This window comes from Anopheles maculipalpis, chromosome 3RL, assembly GCF_943734695.1.
Source record: "Anopheles maculipalpis chromosome 3RL, idAnoMacuDA_375_x, whole genome shotgun sequence".
Classification (NCBI taxonomy): Eukaryota; Metazoa; Arthropoda; class Insecta; order Diptera; family Culicidae; genus Anopheles; species Anopheles maculipalpis.
In genome coordinates this window covers 29,387,680-29,406,643 of record NC_064872.1, presented here as the reverse complement: position 1 = coordinate 29,406,643, position 18,964 = coordinate 29,387,680, and the positions used below count along the sequence as shown (strand labels likewise).

The window sequence follows — 18,964 nt, the reverse complement described above, 5'->3', positions numbered from 1 at the left end:
ATTCATCCTGCGCTTGTTGATTTGGTTGTCTCTTAGACTCTTGACACAGCGGCCAACGCTGCCCACAGTAAGAGCAGCAGCTCACAGCCACAGAAGAAGCTCTCCGACGTGAAGTCGTTGATCAAAAGTAACATTTAATCGTTTTGGCCATTGCTTTCTTTCATCCGTACTGGGCGAGAACAAAAGATGGATGCCTCATCAGCACAGCTTCCTTTTCGACCGTACCATGAACGGACACACATGGAGAGCGAGAGAAAAAAAAAATCCTGTCCTCACCATCCTGAAACAACAATCTCCACGGTGAACCCGCTAACCCGCGATCGTTGTTCGACAAAATCTGTCCAGCTTTTTTCGGAGACCTTTTCGGTGGAAAGGACCGAAATAAAGCTAAAGAAATCGTGAACGCCGTGAACGAAACGGCGCAAACGGCTATGGGAGGCGAGCGTGAAGCGAAAGAAATTCTTGCTCAACTGGTTTTACGGTTGGAAGGCGAGGACTGACCCGTTGACGAGCGTGCGACGACGGGCGACGCCGTCGACAACGCCGATGATGATGAACCTCGGGTGGTGACCGATGGTGATCTTGCCCTTGATCCCTCGTTGTTTCTCCCATCGTTGTGACGATTTTTTTTTTCTTCACCCCGTTCGAGTGAGAAGGTGGACGTGGAGTGGGAAGGAAGCAAGGGGCGGGAGGAGGGGGGGGGGAGTTGGTATATCCAAATGAAGATGCCGCACTTTCCTTTTCCTCACTCATCCGATCCGTCCGGATGAATTCGAGCGGGGTTCGTCGTCTGCTGTCCGTGCACGTGCAGTTGAAGTCTTTTGATCGCACGTACTTGCGCACAGTTTTGTAATGAAGCATCGCTATCTCGACTGGACGCGAACTGTACTTCAAATAAGCATTTTTGAACGGTTTTTTTCTTCGTTACTGAATGAAGGGATCGATTGCTTCATAAAGCGACCAGTTACACAGAACTTGTTTTTCATTTAGCATTAACATTTTGTGGTAAATTATTATTATTATATTTTTACGGAAAAAATAATATTACACTGAAACTATTATGGAAAAAGAAAGATTTTTGATGTAGATTTGGTCTATACAACATATTAGCTTTTTAAGCAAAGTGTTTGAATCTAAGCTTGAAAATAAATTAATACAACATCAGATTTATGTACTACTTATTTAGACCTAATTTACATTATTTTGGAAAAGCATGGAGCAGTTTTGATTCACATCTCCCTTTCAAATCCCTTTGTCCGGTCTAATGAGACAACTTTACTTTTTAATTCTCCAGTGCGATTAATGATCCATCAGCAGTTGAACATAATTAGCCTTATTTTTAATCAAACAATATATAACTAAAAAACACATAACACGAAAAACATTAATAACAGGCTATCCCTTAGCTGATACTTGTCAAATATTAAAAGAGTTTTATTGTAAATTAAGAATGCTTTGTTGAACTACACGGAGACGGGGAGACGGGGGTCCGAATGGGGTTTGAAACCCAGTCCTGCCGTGTAAAGACCGGCGCCGCTGTCTGCAATACCACCGGGCCGCCCAGTATATATGACCACATGTTCTAAAGACCTTTTTGAATATATTAGAATGAAAAGCTTCTTCAATTGAAGCAACTGCTTCCAAAATACACTTATTCATCAATAACCCTTGCACTTGATTGAACCAATTGATTTGTTTGTTTACTTCAAATCGACAATTTCCATAATCATTACAGCTTTATGATCTCATTTTACAAATCCTTTGTTTGTGATCATTCGATCGCTTGAAATCGATCACTTTATTTACCCCCAGCAAACAGCATGGTTCACCTCAGCAAACAAGTTTTTACGATCTTCGCTACCCGCTGGTTTATGGTGGATGAAATTTCGCCACAAAATTAGCAATTGAACGTGTAATCTTCATTCCCGTGGGACGTTCACATGTATGTGTGAAAACGGTAAGACAAAAGCAGAAATAAAACAGCAGCTCCTAAACCGGCGTGTGTTTTCCCTCCCAGGTGTCAATGAACGGTGAGCATCAACTGTTGTAGAACTGTACAGCTTATCGTAAGGGAACGCTTCTTTCGCTTAATCGTACCGGTTACCTTGCACACTAACTAAACCTAGAATAAATTATGTTGTTTCCAGCAACCCATAAAAAAAAAAACGATCCAATCATTGTGCCATTGCGATAATCTTAATATATTCCGATGCTCAGTCATTTTTCTCAATCAATTGGCAGCTAATGTTGTTCGACCCGACGCCACCAAAGCCCGTGTGCTTTATGGGTGCCTGCAGTGATGAGTGCGAAGCAGCACAAATCAATGCCTGACATCTTCAACATCTGATCTGACATCGGGGACGGACTCTTTTCTTTTTGTCTTGTCTCATGATTATTCATTTGCGATATCATTCTACGGGCGCCATCCGGACCGGATTCTGGATCGGTTTGTGTGGAGCTTCGGACGGAATCCTGCTCCCGCATCAAAGCATCAATTTTCACCCTTCCAAACGCTGCAGTGGTGGAGCCACAATCAGAAGAAGAGAAAATTGATTGATACAATCAGTGTGAGCCGATGTGCGATGAAGTAGGAATTTCCCGAAGTTCGAAGAAAAAGACTAATAAAAATCCCAAGCATTAGTGCTTTAAGCTTCTGGTTCCAGCCAGAGTTAGCCCGGCTGGAGAGGTATTTAATACGAAGGGCGTTAAATTTGAATCCTCGATCACAAAACGAGAACGTGGGGCATTGGCATGGTAACGAACTGAAATCATCAATTGGATGCATAATTTGTCTCCTCCGAAATTGACACATTACGAAGCCAGCGAGCTGTGGCAGTAATGGCCTGGGAAAGTAATAAAATGCATTCAAATTCAACCAGCAAACTTTACGACCTTTTACCAATAGCGACACCGAATGATCGGGATAAGCTAATTTTTATTGGATTCTCATTGAACCGGTTCGAAACACGAGCTTACCCGCATACAGCGCTTGTGTCTCATTATCAGAAACGCATGTTTCTCGTGATGCGGCAGTGCGGAAGAAATCGTTATGATATCTTAATTAATACTTTTTCACGCGATAAACGAAGCCCTCAGGGGTTGAACGAGCGATGACAGTTGTGTGTGATTCTTTGAAGTCTTGTACCGTTCAGTTGGACAGCGTGCCGAACGAAGGCGCCTGTACTATAAAAATCAACCTAATAAACACTTTTATCTGGTTCAGGGTAGTCTGGCGACGGTTTAAATTATAGTTGCTCGTTGCTTTCAACCACTAACGACCCTCATCCACCAAAGTACGGGATAGCTTCGAAGCAAATGCTTCGTTCGTGCACCGTTTCCCGATTTTATTCAATGTATGCAAAAACGAGTTGTGCCACCGGGATATGCAATATGAGGATGAACGATAAGCAGAAGCTTCTCGAGAGCACTCTCGAAACCGAGCACGTCTGTCTCCTCACACACGCTTCACTGCTGCAGCGAACGGCTGTGGATGGACGCGAGTGCTCCCACGGATTGCTGGCGAGTACTGGCGCCTCGCCAAACCTTCAAGCCAACCAATTCCTTCCCGGAGGGGGATTTCATGGGGCAGAATTTCATGGTACGATAATAATAATTTCACCTGTACGCTTCCCATCTGGCGTGATCGTGTTGTTTTGTGTGTGGTGATGAGGCACCGAGGTGTTAGATGGATTAGCAGCCCCGGGAGGAATGTATCCACCCGGGATCGGGTGAAGATTGTTGTCGAGCTTAGAGTCCATTTATGATTGCGTTCGTAATGCTTTGGAGCAAGATGGAGGAGGTTGTTAATGGAAAATAACTGTTTGCGCTTTTGAAATTGTCCCACTCACTGTGTTTTGAATAAGTAAAGATGTGTTTTCTTAACCTTTACAAGTTGTTTGTGATATATTATTTAATGCACTGCAATAACACAACTTTTCTTTGAAGGTTTTCATTGCTTAAAAGATGACTTTGTAGTACACAATAAAGCTCCCAAAATTTAATTTATGAGCTCTTTTAACTGAATCATTTCTAAAATATTTAATTTACTAAATTTAAGTTACAATAGACCATGATTAAAGCACATCATTGGTAAGGTTATTGATAAGCGCAGTTTTAATTGTACATTGGATCAAATTTTTTGTCAGTCGTTTTCACGGAAGAACTGGCATTACATTCAATTTTGGACATTTGAGATTTGGGAATAGCCTCCTAAGGCAATATCCATTCACTATGAAACTAAAATTTAACTCAAGAATGTCAGAAATGGCATGCCAAGACAACGTTTTTATTCACGAAGAACTGATAAGCTATATTTAATTAGTTATGATAGCGATAAAATTGTCTCTTCTAAACTTTCTATAAATTTGTTTTTCGTTACTTATCCCTCCAGGTTCAAGAATTCGATTGGAATGTAAAAAAACACAACCTCAAGGCAATCCTACCAAAGATGAACGTTACGTTACGCACCTTTAAGTGCCACGTGCGAGTGCCCTGAGTGTGGAAATAATATTGCTGCTCACCTGATGCTTACCCACCAGACAAAACAGGCAAGCTCATTGATTAGCACTTTGGTCATCGACAGAGAGCTTAACGTCGAACATTCCACCAATTCGAGGGGGACGACGACGACCACAATATTCGTGGCGCGAGGTGTCGATCTGTGGGAACTCTCCACGATGAGTTGATGTTCTTGACTACGGTTGCCTGTGCCCCACGGCCAACAGATGGTACAATCATTAGACAAGAATCCAAGAGACATCAGGCGAGCACCTTGTGCGCGTCGATGGAATGTAGGTAAGCGAACTGTGTGCAGCCGAGAAAAAAATACAACGGTCCATCAGAAGCGTTAAACCGACACACCAAATCCAAATTTTTATACACCGTAACCGTGGCCGTTTTGATTAATTTTACGACACCTGGAAGCAGCAACGCAAGGATACTGTGGCGACACATGACATCCCCGACGTTCGGTGCGCCATTTTACGTTCGATTTCTATCATTTTAATTAGATAACCGAAAAACTTGTCTGTTTCGTTTGATTACACATTTGACGCGCCTGACGCAGGCTTTTATGCGCCCGATCGGGGTGTGATAAGATGTGAGTCTAGCGGAATTGAGTTGAAGAAATAAAATAAAAGTCAAACTAGATTAATCGTTCGGGCTGAAACATTCTCACGATCGAAGATTAAAGATCGATGCGCATAAAATGTAAATCCTGACGGAATTGCTTGCGCAAACAACAAATTAATTATCGAACAGCTGATCAGGGAATAATGAATCGGAAATTTGTGCTTGCAAAATAGGCTTTGGTCTTTGGTTTGTTTCATGGCTGAATTCGCATTGATACGTTCAGTCTAAAATTGTGTACTAACGCATATGAAACTCATGATGCTGTACATTTAATAAATTAAATCTTATACCTTTTCAATCAAATCGTTTGATCAGCAAAAGCTACCGAATTGTACAACTTGTTCGCAACTCAACCCCTCTACCTCAACCTACTGCTTCTCCCGAAATTCCACTTTCCAACAATCGTGATGATAAATGAGTGCTGGTAGCGTAAATCAAATCATCAAAATTAGAATAATAATTAACCCTCAATTTCCTCAACACCGATACTGATCGTGCAAAAGGCTACCAAGCCCGATTTTCTTCACCCCTAAAAGGGCTTCCGAGAAAGGGTTCAATTGGCCCCGATTCGATCCCACAGCCCTCTTGGAGTGCCTTCGAAATTAATCAATCAAATCGTAACTTCGAACAAAACGTGCCGCGATCGTGCCCCGTGCAGAAAATTCGAAAGGCAATTCTGCTAGCCCCGGCTCAACCTGGTGCTGTGGGTTAAAATTTGAATAGGTCCACCGTGGTTGGGGCTCGTCCCAGGTCGAAAGCTTGCGTCCCGCAGCGTTAGGTTAACATGCAGACCGGCCGAACAAAATAGTCCTGCAAAGCTGGGTGCATGGTGTGAAGGAACACGACGACGGCACGACTTGATCGTCGCGTGGACGCCACAAGCAGCCCGAATGCATCAAAGACTTTTTTCTAAACTACGCTACGCTTCGTTGAGGGCTCAGTATCAACATCAAACAAGGTTCCAGAAAGTGTGTTGAGTGAACAATTCAACCCAGTGAAAGCGTACATCAAAGCGGAGTGGAGAGTATTGGAGGAAAGTTTCTGTGTGGATGTTAAACAATGTAATGGTATAGCATGGGTTTGCAAACATTAAAAAGAAACGTGCCGCTTGTGGTTCTAGCGAGTGAGGCTAGTTCTAGTCTAATTTTGAGACGGTGCATGCCAAAATAGTAAGACTGAAGAACTTTAAAAATGTATAGAAGTAGTAATAAAACGAGAAACACATTTTTACTCACAGCTTTTTAAAGAATTTTAGAAACCTCAGTTGAGCGTATTCTCTGACTTCCTCTAAGTGTTACGTGCTATTGGCGTTATCTGCAATCAATCAAGGCTATGGAAAAGTACATATTATTTTGTAGTGTAGAATTTATTTTAAGCATTTCAGTAATATGGCCACTAAATTCAAAATTGATCTATCGTCTATCGTGGCATAGAAAGAGTGACACCCTACTCTATGCGTTCGTGCATATGCGTGCCTATAACAAGCAGATATCTTTTGTAGTAGGCATTTTGGACAATCGGATCGACTCGCCGGCTCTACTCTCTGCAATTAGTCTTTACGTTCCGGCAAGAACTCTCCGAGCCGGGAGATCACTAGACGTTGACATCAAACGCCGCTCTCGTTTCGGTTCTTCCCTTTCTTGTTAATGTATCGTGGATTCAATTTCGTGTCTGATTGCTGTGAGCCCAACTAGACACGTGCCGCGTTTGTCAATTTTATTTGTTCCGTGAACCCGTGTACTCGCTTTAGAAGCATTAACAGGGCCTCAAGGTCCATTGAAATGATAAATAAATTAAAAAATCAACAAATGATGTCCTGATGTCGAACAACTTCATCTCAACCAATTTTTTAGATCGTTGATCAGGGCTCAATATAAGACAATCTATCTTCCAATCTATCCAAAAATAGCAGTTTTTGAAAGTTGCAAAATAGCATCTCATATTTTTTGTGATCTTGTGTAATCTACAAACACGGTTAAGGAGACAGATTTCTTTGCTAGAATTGATAAACTTAAGTAGTTGTAGGAATGAAGTCAAAAGTTGATATCGATTGTCAATATTTATAGCTATCATACAGCAACACAATTGTTGTAAATTTCCATCTTCAAGAGCAAATTCATTCCTTTAAATGCATTGTGACTTTGATAAACATTTGAAGTGCTTACTTAAATAAGGTAGTCTTAAACGTTGCTTTGAATATTGCATTCTGAATATTACATCTATTGGAAATTATTATTAACTAAGCAAAGTTTGCCATAAGAAAGAACTTTTTTTTACCGAAAGATGCCTCTGTTGTTAAGGAAATTGAAAGTGTCATTAGTGATTTTAATTATTCTTGATCACACTTATAAATTTTGCCACCCCTGTACAACACTAGCCTGTGGCCAAGTAAGACGTAACGCATGTGTGCTCCAATTTCTTATCCCTATAATCTGCCACCATCTGGTAGCCCGCCGGAACACTTTCCTTTCTCCACTTTCCGACACTGACACGGGAGAAACTAAGACGTCCGAGGTGACGACACGCCGTCGAAACAACGCCAAAACGAAACCGACCTGGACGTATCAAACAGATCAAACGGTGATGCCGTTCTGCTAAAACACTACGAGTCCCAAACCGAAGCGCCTAGAGCGCAGTGTGCGGCAAATCCATCAGAACAAAAACCGTCGCAACGGCCACAGCTTCTGGAGTGAATAATCTGCTCCGATCGCATCGCTCCGGGGCTTCACTCGTTGCTCGTCCCGTGGTTTTACATCATGTTTTTTTTCTTCTCTCCATTCTGGTAGCTGTGTTTACTGGACGATGGTAATCAATCATCATTTTTCCCGATAAGGTGTTAAATAAATTGTAGCAACGAGCGAGCGTGCGCGGTCGAGGTTGGGTAAACGTTGCGACGAGTTTTGTGACCCCCGGGCACAACTAATCATAATCGTCGCCAGGAGTCTTTTCTTTTCGTTTTTTTTTTTTTTTATTATTGTTGAGTACTCTTTAATGCTCTTTTTGATGCTGCGGCCAAAGAACGGGAATGCACATTTGAGTAATGATCGGTCCGGCGAAGGACAAACCACGCTAGAGCGTATGGCAATGGGTGATGTAATTTAGAATTAGAAAGCTTCCCCGGGGAGGAAGCTGACGTACCGAAAGAAACCTTAAAAACTTTCTCTCGTATTCATCTTCCGCTTGGGGATGGAAGCTTGATCGTACATTTAGTTGACATAATTTGCTGTTTGGTTTTTTTGATCGAATGCTTTATTAGAAGCAGTTTTTCTTTGAAATTGTAATTAATCATTTCGGTTCGGTTGTTAGTACAGTTAGGACATGTGGTGTGTCATTAATTTACAGGAATGCTTATTTTTTACGCCATGCAACATGGAAGAATTAACGACATTACTAATGCGCCTGTTCTTAGGCAATGTGCAGTACACGAGTTTCAGTATTTGTAGGATAGAACGATAGTTGTTAGAGGAAAATTAAATATTTTTGTCAAAGCTTATCAAAATAATACGCATAAAGATACTTATCAAACTGCTAGCTATTAAAAAAGAGGGGAATCAGATTTCTTTCCAATCAAATTTTAAATTCAAAAAAATTTAAAAAATGGATTTAATCTCTCAGGCAATCGATAACTTTTAGTAATATTCTTACAAGTTAGATATGCAAAAAGCGATGTACAATAGCAAGGAAAATTTATGCTAAAGCTTATACCTATAATGCAGAGTACTCTTAACATAAAAATAACTGTAAAACCGTCCCTTTAAGCTGTCAAGCATTATTTTCGATCATTATCGCTTCCGGTGAGATTGTAAATAGCTTCTTAAGCCTTATTTTGATCGAGAGCTAATCAAGCAGAACACAGATTAGCTCTTGTCAAACATAAAATTCATAACTTCAAGTAATTCATCAATTTTTCTACATTTCCATACGATCCACATCTTCCTTGCCTTCCATTAAAATGCCTTTTCCCTACCCTTCCTTACTCCTCTTCCACAGGAGTTTTCTTTTCTTATTTTTACTGTGCTGCACAAAGATGAAAAAGAGACGAAAAAAAATTAATAACAATCTGATGAGGTCGAAAAAAAATGCTTCAACTCCCATCCCATCTTCCCGTGCTATGCTGGAAGCCGGGAGCACCAGGTGAGAAAAATATTCCCGTTTAGCGAGTCTACACACGCCAACCGCACTTGACCCTTTGCTGATGATTCGCAAACGGGAGCAAGAACGTTCGGTTTCGTCGCCTTTCGGATCCGCTGGCTGCGTTCGTTACGCCAGCACGTAAAGGTGAAGATTTTTAAGATACTTGCCTGTTCAGAAATGGATTATGTTGTTGTGAACACGGTGAACTTTCGTGTCGGACCGCGCTCAATGGGTGCGCTGCCTGTAGCACAGAATTGCCCGCCAGGTTGCCATCCGTTAGCGGTCCGTTAGATTTTCTTCTCGCAAACTGCAACCCACCAACTGCCTTCGGGATGGTAATAAAGTTCTTTTGTTTGTGTGTGTGTGTGTGTGTGTGTGTGTGTGTGTGTGTGTGTGTGTGTGTGTGTGTCCCAGGTGGGCTGCCTGGACGCACTGTACATGGGCAATTAATCATTTCGCCAGAAATTTACCTTCCCCTTTGCGAGGCGTCGATTCGAAGTTTTAGCTTGTCGGACAGCCAGTAGCTGAGATCGGAAAGCACATTAAGGTCCACTCCGTGCTCGAGTGTGTTTAATTAGAAATAATTGAAATTAATGATGACCTGTTTTATTATTCAAAATCTTGACCACGCTGTCAGAAATGCATGAATCGCTGATGGGATGTAGTCTCTGTAGTGGGTTGTTCTAGACGGAGGAATCGAATGGTTAGGTGTGTTGCGGATGATGTGATGAATTAGATGGGGAAAACCGCAAAAAGATTCGTCAGCGAAGATTTGAGTTATAAATTGCTCTATTCATATGGTGTTTAAACAAAATAGCGATGGTGGTTGGATAGATATTTGCCATAAGAAAATGAAGTGTTTGTAGATTTATGTTTCTGGCAAAAATGTGATTACAAATAGGCTGCCAAATTTTATTTTTACTATTGCTTTTATTTTTCTTCATTAGAGATACGTTTGACTCTTTTTGTGTGATCAGATAAAGCAATTAGTTACACCGGCAAGCGATAAGAAGCAACCACTCATATTCTTATGCTGAGATAAATTAGCGAATTATTTCAAGAGATATCAATAGTCTGTGGTAAGTTCTTCTTGGGGCGGCCTGATGGTGTAGGCGACAGCGGCGCCGGTCTCCAAACGTCAGGACCGGGGTTCAAATCCCATCTGGACCGTCCCCCCGTAGTGAGGACTGACTAACCAACTACGTGGTATCGGCAGTCTAGAAAGCCATTTCGATGGCCGGCATGACCTTAGAGGTCGTTAGGCCAAGAAGGAGAAGTTCTTCTTCATATTCTACTTTTCTTAAAGATCGTCTAGGTAACGCCGACCATCGGATGACTTACTAGTATTGCTGATACCACGTAGTTGGATAGTTAGTCCTCACTGCGAGGACAGATGGGATTTGATATCTGAGCCTGCCATTTGAAGACCAGCGCCGTTGTAGCCCCAGTCACCTCATAAACAGTTCTATTAATATGGTACGCACTGTACTAATGACAAACTACCATGTTCAGCCTTTTTTCCCACGGTTTGAGAGCATGGACATGCGTTGAAACACTAACGCGTGTATACTCGATTGCGTTAATTTGCTCCTCGTGTAATCTCTTCTTCTTCCCACTGATGATTACATCTTCTAGTGGACATTAGACTAGATGTTTTACTACCGGCATGTACACAACATCAGATAAGATTACGATGCCGGGCAACAACTAGGCCAGAGATTTTGAAGCCATATTTATTCGGCAATGGTCCGATACAACACCATCAGTCGCGTTTTGGTGTATCGCCAGTTGACAACAGGTGGGAATCAAAAATCATGTACAACATCCGGACGGTTTATGACGCGGTCAACCGAACCTGGCACGGTGCCACAGTGAAGCATGTGTACAACCCGGAGGCTAGTATGGGACAAATCATGTTCGAAGCGCTCGCCCGCACACCAGAACTTGTGATACAGCAGGACATGGATACGGGGCGCTCGATGACGTACGCCGAGTTCCAAACGAAACTGATCCGATTCGCTCAAAACCTTACATCGATCGGTGTTTGCAAAGGAGATGTGATTGCGCTTGCCAATGCAAATAGTGAGAATCTTGCACCACTGGCATGCGCACTGCTAACGATCGGGGCACCGTTTAACCCACTGGCACCAGGGTTCAACGAGGATGATATGGCTAATATGCTGGAGACAACGAAACCGAAACTGGTATTTTGTGATGCTGACAATTATGACGTTGTTCGGAAGGCTTTACAGCGCGTTGTAGCTGACGGTGAACGGCTACCTCCGATCTACGTGTTTGAGTGTTCCCGAAGTGATGTGAAACATGCCGAAGATTTACTTAAGGAAACAGGCAAAGAGACAACATTCCTGTGAGTACTACTTGGTAATGGGTTTTGAGTTAGAATTGAAAAACATCACTCTTCTTCATTTTTCTATCACGCAGCCCACCCTATCTTGGCGATTCGCACAAAACGTTGGCTGTAATCCTTTGCTCCTCGGGAACGTCAGGGGCTCACAAAGGCGTACGACTAACTCACAGCGCATGCCTTCAACTTACGATACTGTACCGCTTTTCGATCATCCCCTCGATTTACTTCAGCTTTAGTGCCATCTACTGGACGACTGGGTTTTCTGCCTTGTTGAGCCCGTTTTTCAACGGTGGGATACGCCTAATCACGCGCAAACCCTTCAACGAAGAGCAATTCTTCGAAGCGGTCGAAAAGTATCGTGTGCATTCGATCTTCACACCACCGGCCTATGCTTACGCTGTGCTGGCCCATCCACGTACGAAAACGATTGATTTTAGCTCCGTTCAGCTTTGGGCCGTTGGTGGTAGCCCTATTCCGGAGCAGTTACGTGATCGAATCGATGAACTGCTCGCTCGGACTGGAGGCCGTTCGGTGAACGTTTTCGGATCGTCCGAGATAGGTGGCGTTGCGTTGGATGTGATAAAGCGTAAACCGGGAGCGGTCGGTCAACTGATGCCGAACGTGACGGTGCGAATTGTGGACGAGGATGGGAAGCGGCTGGGCGTTGGGGAAGTGGGTGAGCTGTTGACGAAAGCTGTCGAAGAGTTTGGAGGTTATTATGGGAACGAGCAGGCATCGAGCGATGCGATAGATTCGGACGGGTTCTTCCGTACCGGTGATATCGGCTATATTGACGAGGAAGGATTCCTGTATCTGATTGACCGTAAGAAGGATATCTTCAAGTACCGCAACTTTCACGTGTCTCCATCGGATCTGGAAGCGATCATTCTGCGCATTGACGGCGTGCAGGACGTGTGCGTGGTGGGAGTGCCCGATGCTGATGGTGGGACAGATCTACCGGCAGCCGCGATTGTTCGTCGCCCAGGAGCCAATCTGGACGCGTCCCAGGTGCGGAAGATTGTTGATGAACAGGTGTCCGACTTTAAGCGATTGCGCGGAGGCGTTTACTTTATCGAGGAACTCCCGAAAACCGACAGCGGTAAGGTGCTGCGGCGGAAGGCCGCCAAAATGATAGTGCACATGAATCAGCTTTCCCAGGCTGAGACGGAAGGGAGGGTTTAAAGAGCTTTCAGCTGCCAACGAAATATAGCTGTTATCTTACAAAACAACCTCCGATTGCTGGCTGTCTAGATGTGTTTGCTTTGTAGCTGTGGTCCGATTAAACGCGCGAGAGCGCGCGCATGGAACCTGTTTGCCTCGGGGAGTCAGTCAGGGATGCCTGTTCTACGCACCGACAGGAACCGGTTTATAGTGCGAGATACAGAGGGGCCGCGTGGGTCGTTAAGTGTTAACAGTACGCGAACTCCCTTGTACAAGCTTGCTGAAAGGCATTTGGGCAGTTGTGATTGTCATTGTCGTTATTGTGGTCAGTCGCTTTATTTCGGTCCGCTGGATTCCGGCTCTACGACAACGCTGCTCCTTGATACATCAAAGATCGCGTCACATTCCGCTCGTCGGTATCTTCGTAGTTCGTAGGGCAAACGTGGTGCTTGTTGTTTGATCGGTTGCAAACCCGTTCATTGACAGACACTTGCACACACACACGCACACTAAAAACGATCTAGACAATAAGATGTGGGAGATACTCCATAAGATTGCATGTGCGTATTACACATCTTGAGCCAACACGGACAGATAGGCGGCTCGTGCTGCTCAGAGTTATCAAGTGACACAGCGTGCTATTCATGCAGATAAGAGCAGTCAGAGTAAACGGTCCAGAAACCTAGTACGAAGTGCAAGATAGCAAGGCCAGTCTGTGTTTGAACGTCGAACCTACTGGAAGTCGCGAGTAAAGATGGCGTTGTGTACGTACGATGAACGGAGCCGCACGTGGTACGGCGTACAAACGGTGCCGATCTACAATCCGAAGGCGAACGTTGGTGAAGTCCTCAACCATATCCTTCTTCGCACACCCGAACGGATTATCCAGATCGATATGGATGAGGACGAGCGGATGAATTGTGCCGAGTTTAGGGCGCGAATGATCCGCTTTGTGCAGAACTTAACGGATGCCGGTTTGCGCAAGGGTGACATTGTGGCGATGGCCAACGCAAACAGCGTAAATGTGGCTCCCCTCGCCTGTGCGCTGATGACGATCGGTGTTGCCTTCAACCCTTTAGCGCCAGGATTCAACGCGGACGATATGGCACACATGTTGCGTTTGACCGAACCGAAGATGGTATTCTGCGACGATAGCAATGTGGAGGTAGTGAGCAGTGCCATCCGCCGTGTGTTCGATGCCGATCGTCCGCTGTATGTGTTTGAGAGTTCGCGCAGTAACGTGAAACATGCGGAAGATCTGCTGCAAGCAACTGGCCGAGAGGAACAATTTGTGTAAGTATTGCAGAATACAAAATTCGTCCTTCAACATTAGTTGATCGCTTTGTGTGTGTGTGTGTGTGTTTGTTTCGATGGCTACAGACCACCACATCTGGGCGATTCGCACGAGCTCCTGTCGATGATACTCTGCTCGTCGGGCACCACCGGAGCACCGAAGGGTGTTTGCGTGACGCACGCACAGACGATCGCTGCGATCGGTTCCTTCCCGTTGGCGAAACCGATGACGGTTTTCAACTTCAGTCCGCTCTACTGGGGCACCGGCATTTACATGATGCTCAGCACATTCTCCGGTACCTCAACGCGGCTCATCACGCGCAGTCCATTCTCGGAGGAAAAGTTCTTCGAGGCGGTGGAGAAGTATCGGGCTAGCTTCGTCTTCATGCCACCGTCGTACGCCAACCAGATTGCGCGCCATGAGCGTGTGGCACAGGTGGACTTTTCCAGCCTGCGAATGCTATCGTTGGGTGGAAGTTACGTGTCGGATGGATTGCGCGATCGGCTCGATCGGCTGCTGCCAAACGGACGGACGTACAATTCCGTTGGCACGTCGGAGATTGGATGGGTGTCGGGTGATTTCGGAAAACGGAAGCCTGGCTCAGTAGGAACGCCGGCAGTTAACATTGCGATAAAGATTGTGGACGAGGAAGGTAACGATCTGGGCGTTGGCGAGAAGGGACAGGTGCTGATAAAAGGTGCCGAACCGTTCATTGGGTACTACAAGAATGAAGAAGCCACACGGGCGACAATTGAAGCACGGGGTTACACGCGTTCCGGAGATATAGGATACTTTGATGAGGAAGGATATCTGTACCTGGTCGATCGCGAAAAGGACATATTGAAATATCGCGCGTTTCAGATCTCTCCGAGCGAGCTGGAAGCGATCATTGCCCAGATTGAGGGCGTGTTGGAAGTTTGTGTTGTTGGTATACCGGCGGACGCTGACCGAACGACCGAACTTCCCACAGCTGTTATCGTACCCGTGGCGGGAAGTTCGGTCAGCGCTAACCAGGTGACGGAGATTGTTGATGGGAAGGTGTCCGACTTTAAACGACTCCGAGGTGGAGTTTATTTTGTGGACTGCTTGCCGAAAACGCAAACTGGAAAAATCTTGCGTCGTAAGGTGTTGGAGATGGTGCTGGAACTGGCGGATATTAAATAAATTGTTATTTAAGCTCTCTTTTGATATTATAAACGTCAAGGTAATAAGCGGGAATTTTAAAAAGAAATATATTTACAATTCATTGCAAAGTGTTTACAACCTTCTCGACCTTTTATTGTCTCGATACAAAGCTGTATAACTACTCCAAAATATCACAAACCAAAACAAAGCTTCATTTTGAATATCCTGCAAAATCTCCTAAAACTCTTCTTCAAGAGAACCTCACAATTCCCGCAGCATCTTGATTGCGTTTCAATCACGGCTAGAATCAGCAAGAACGAACATCTTCCCCAGCTCGAACGGCTTACCAATAGCAGTTGGTGTGGATTATTGCCTTCCCTACTCGTATTCCATACCGTTCGATCGGGATCATTACGCGTAGTGCTAGATCCGGCCGTACGAAACAAACCCAATACTGGCCCGCCGTACCGAGCCCCGTCCAGCGCAACCGAACGCGCATAACAACAGAACCTAATTACTTCCGTGAAATTGAAACAGATGTTCCCGTAGAGCGGATGCGCGTACGCCGCCGAGAGATCAACGCGCTGCCATTGTACTGTGCGAACGAGCGCGCCTGGCCTCGGATGCCCCGTGGATGCGTTGCGATCGATGAAGAAGTTAGTGTTGCGCCCACCAGCCAAAGAAGAAGCTGGACCCGCTTTACCCAAAATTTTTGCCGCTCGCCCACCCGCTAGCCTTTACTGGGGGGCTTGTTCTAATGCAAACAGGAAGGCAGCATGTATACGGCACGATTATGGTTTGAGGGACGCACGGGTGCGAAAGTGTCGGGGGGAAACAGATTGGATGGTTTACGCAAAATGGCCGAGCAAGAGTGTGGCGTTGTTTCACAAGGAAACCTACGAATAGGATTCGTAAATTGACCTCTGGCTACGATACGGACAAGGCTGAGACTGTAATTAACCTCATCGGGCTGCTCATTCCGGTACGGGTCGAAGGTATCTGGAGCTCACCGATGAACTGAAGAACATAAGGAAGCGCGCGTTAACCATGGTCGATAGTCGGTTGTAAACTTTATTGCTAAGAAGCATTGCCGTGTTTTTTAAGCTAAAAGTAAACAGTCTTTGGTTAATGTTAATGTTTTATCATTTGAATTTAGGTCGAGATGTACTAATCTGTCTAAAAAAAATCTTTAATAAATGCCCAGCACAAACTAAAATTGTCTTACTAACACTATCTAACTTCTTCTTGGATTAACGACCTCCAAAAGGTCATGACGACCATCGAATTGCTTACTAGACTTGCTGATACCACGATGTGTTGGATAGTCCTGCCGTGTGAAAACTTGTGCCGCTGTTGCCTATACCACCAGACCCACCTCTACTGCCTAACTTAAAACTAAATAATACAGCGCAAAACTAAACTAAGTTAATTGGGTGAGGAGAGCATAAAATCAAACATCAAAAATTATGTTTTAGTGGACATTTTGGCTCGTGTGTTACGTTAAGCAATTTATACCGTAACTTACTTAAACTTGTTTTACAAAAGCTATATGCATCCATAGTCATTTAACACTCCTTTGTTCTTATTAATAAAACCCAAAAACTAAATTCAAAAACATCCATTTTTTTTTGTTTATTGGGAAAAAATTGGCAAGCAATGTGGTTCAAGACAGGCACATAGATAAAACCAATGAAAATAATGAAAAATTGGAAAGTCTGATCAGATGTTTCATTATTATATGCTGAGGATTGGAGAAACGTCGTGTTTTTGAGCGGTTCGTGACACCGAAGTGCACCTTTCGGTCACGAATCTCACTGCCAATTCCATTCTTTGGTCACCTTTCTTGGGACCTTATTTGCCAATAAGTGCACAAAATGATGCTCCTTTATAAACTAACAGTGAAAACCTGAATGTTTTGTAGCATTCGATCCCTAGTCGGATCGATCGGGAAGTGAATTACAATTCCGAAAAGAGATTTCGATGTTGAGAACAAAATTCTATTCGTTTTTCATTGTTCATCACTAAATAAATTCTCAACGTAACTGCACTCATCACCAGAGCAAACGCAGAACTACATACACTCACCAACCAACAACTACCACCGATCATCCAATCCACCCGCCGAGGAATTCGTCCCTGGTATCTCCGTACACCTCCCATAGACTGGGAACTCAAACGCTTTCTCCGGGGAACCGGAAAAAACAGCCACATCGCCAATAGTACCTTTACTCACTTAATTCTGACTAAATACAAACCTTTTCATCATATCTTTACAGACGGCTCCGTTTATCTGGACTCAGCCGGCTGTGGGATTCACTCCACCACATACAACTGCGCCATCAAACTTTCTAATCACACCTCCATCTTTTACGCCGAAGCAATACCAATTCAACTAGCCGCTGACGAAGGACTACAGACTGACCGCCCGAACGTCATCTTCAGCGACAGTGCCAGTGTTCTGGATGCCCTGGAACACGACAACTAGAAAGACCCCAACATCCAGCTCCTAGACTCCATACCTGCATCCCCGACAATCGTTTTCTGTTGGATTCCGGGTCATTCCGGAATCAACGGAAAGCCGACCAACTTGCCAACGATGGTCGGCTCCGTCCTGACGAACCATACAATACCCTTTCACGCCGTGATGCCATCCGCTTAACCAATACCTAGACCTAAGCAACAAACTCCGTCCCATCAAGCACAACACCTCTTCATGGGAAGATATTGAATCCAGTCACATCCAACTAGTCCTTTCCAGCCTTCGTATAGGTCATACCCGTCTTACGCACTCCTACCTCCGAGAATAATCCAGTTCCCCACTCTGCAGCTTCTGTGGTGTTGACATCACCGTCCGCCACATCCTCACCGATTGCCATGGATACAAGACACACCGAGCCACCTGCCAACAAATCACCGATTACGCGACAATCCTATCACCCAAATAACTGCATCAGAACCACCTTATTAGATTTTTACGGATGAATCATTTGTATAGAGAAATTCAAGCAATAGTTTTAACTAATCCTTTATCATATGCCATAATCGCAATGGTGTTCCATAATATTTAAGCCACACCTGCAATAGTTTTGTATTAGATTAGACCTCTCATTTATACAGTAGGGAGGCAGAATGTAGTCTCTACGACTCAAAACCTCTATAAATGAACGAAAGAAAAAAAATTACCAAATAAAATTGGCGAAATGTTTGCACCCTTGCAACAAATTGTTGCTCCAGTAAAAACCTGAATTTTTAAATAATGTTTAAAATTCATTTTCCGAGGAAAATTATTTGTTTTTGTTTTCAGCTGAGCACTCAATTCGATGACTCTATAGTGAGAAAAAGTGAAGAAAAATAAGAAAAATAAACTGATTTTCGTGATATTTATAATAAATCTACACAATTTAAATAAACAAACATCTTGCTGCATTATTGCCTCGATCACCAGTCTTTCTTATTGCAAATTTCTACAAATAACTTCAAACATTATGGTTCGATTCCTAATTAATTAGAAACTGTTCTTTTCAAAAACTTTTTCCATTTTGAAATCAGTAGCAAAAAATCGGTAAAGTTAGCAAGCGTAAGGCGCGCTGTAATATTATTACGACAGCATTTTATTTATCGCCCTGTTGTCCAATAATATTAAAATATCGAAAACATAGTTTAGCCACAATAAAATACTATGTTGTGATCGTTTTTGTACCATTACTTTACATAACGTGTAATATTTTCCCATCCAACGCAAACGGTTGTTG

General features: G+C 43.9%; 3 protein-coding genes across 3 annotated transcripts in view; all 3 read left to right on the top strand.

Moving 5' to 3' along the window:
- LOC126565520 (transmembrane protein 242) overlaps window positions 1–18,964 on the top strand; it is a 479,972-nt gene that overhangs the window by 315,103 nt on the left and 145,905 nt on the right. The gene's annotated exons all lie outside the window — the stretch shown is intronic.
- LOC126565856 (probable 4-coumarate--CoA ligase 1) lies at window positions 11,079–12,847 on the top strand. The gene is made up of 2 exons (XM_050223065.1): window positions 11,079–11,632; window positions 11,707–12,847. Exons 1-2 carry the CDS (start codon window positions 11,079–11,081, stop codon window positions 12,812–12,814), a joined length of 1,662 nt encoding a protein of 553 aa, XP_050079022.1. The 3' UTR covers window positions 12,815–12,847.
- Window positions 13,521–15,251, top strand: LOC126565932 (probable 4-coumarate--CoA ligase 3). The gene is made up of 2 exons (XM_050223134.1): window positions 13,521–14,086; window positions 14,174–15,251. Exons 1-2 carry the CDS (start codon window positions 13,548–13,550, stop codon window positions 15,249–15,251), a joined length of 1,617 nt encoding a protein of 538 aa, XP_050079091.1. The 5' UTR covers window positions 13,521–13,547.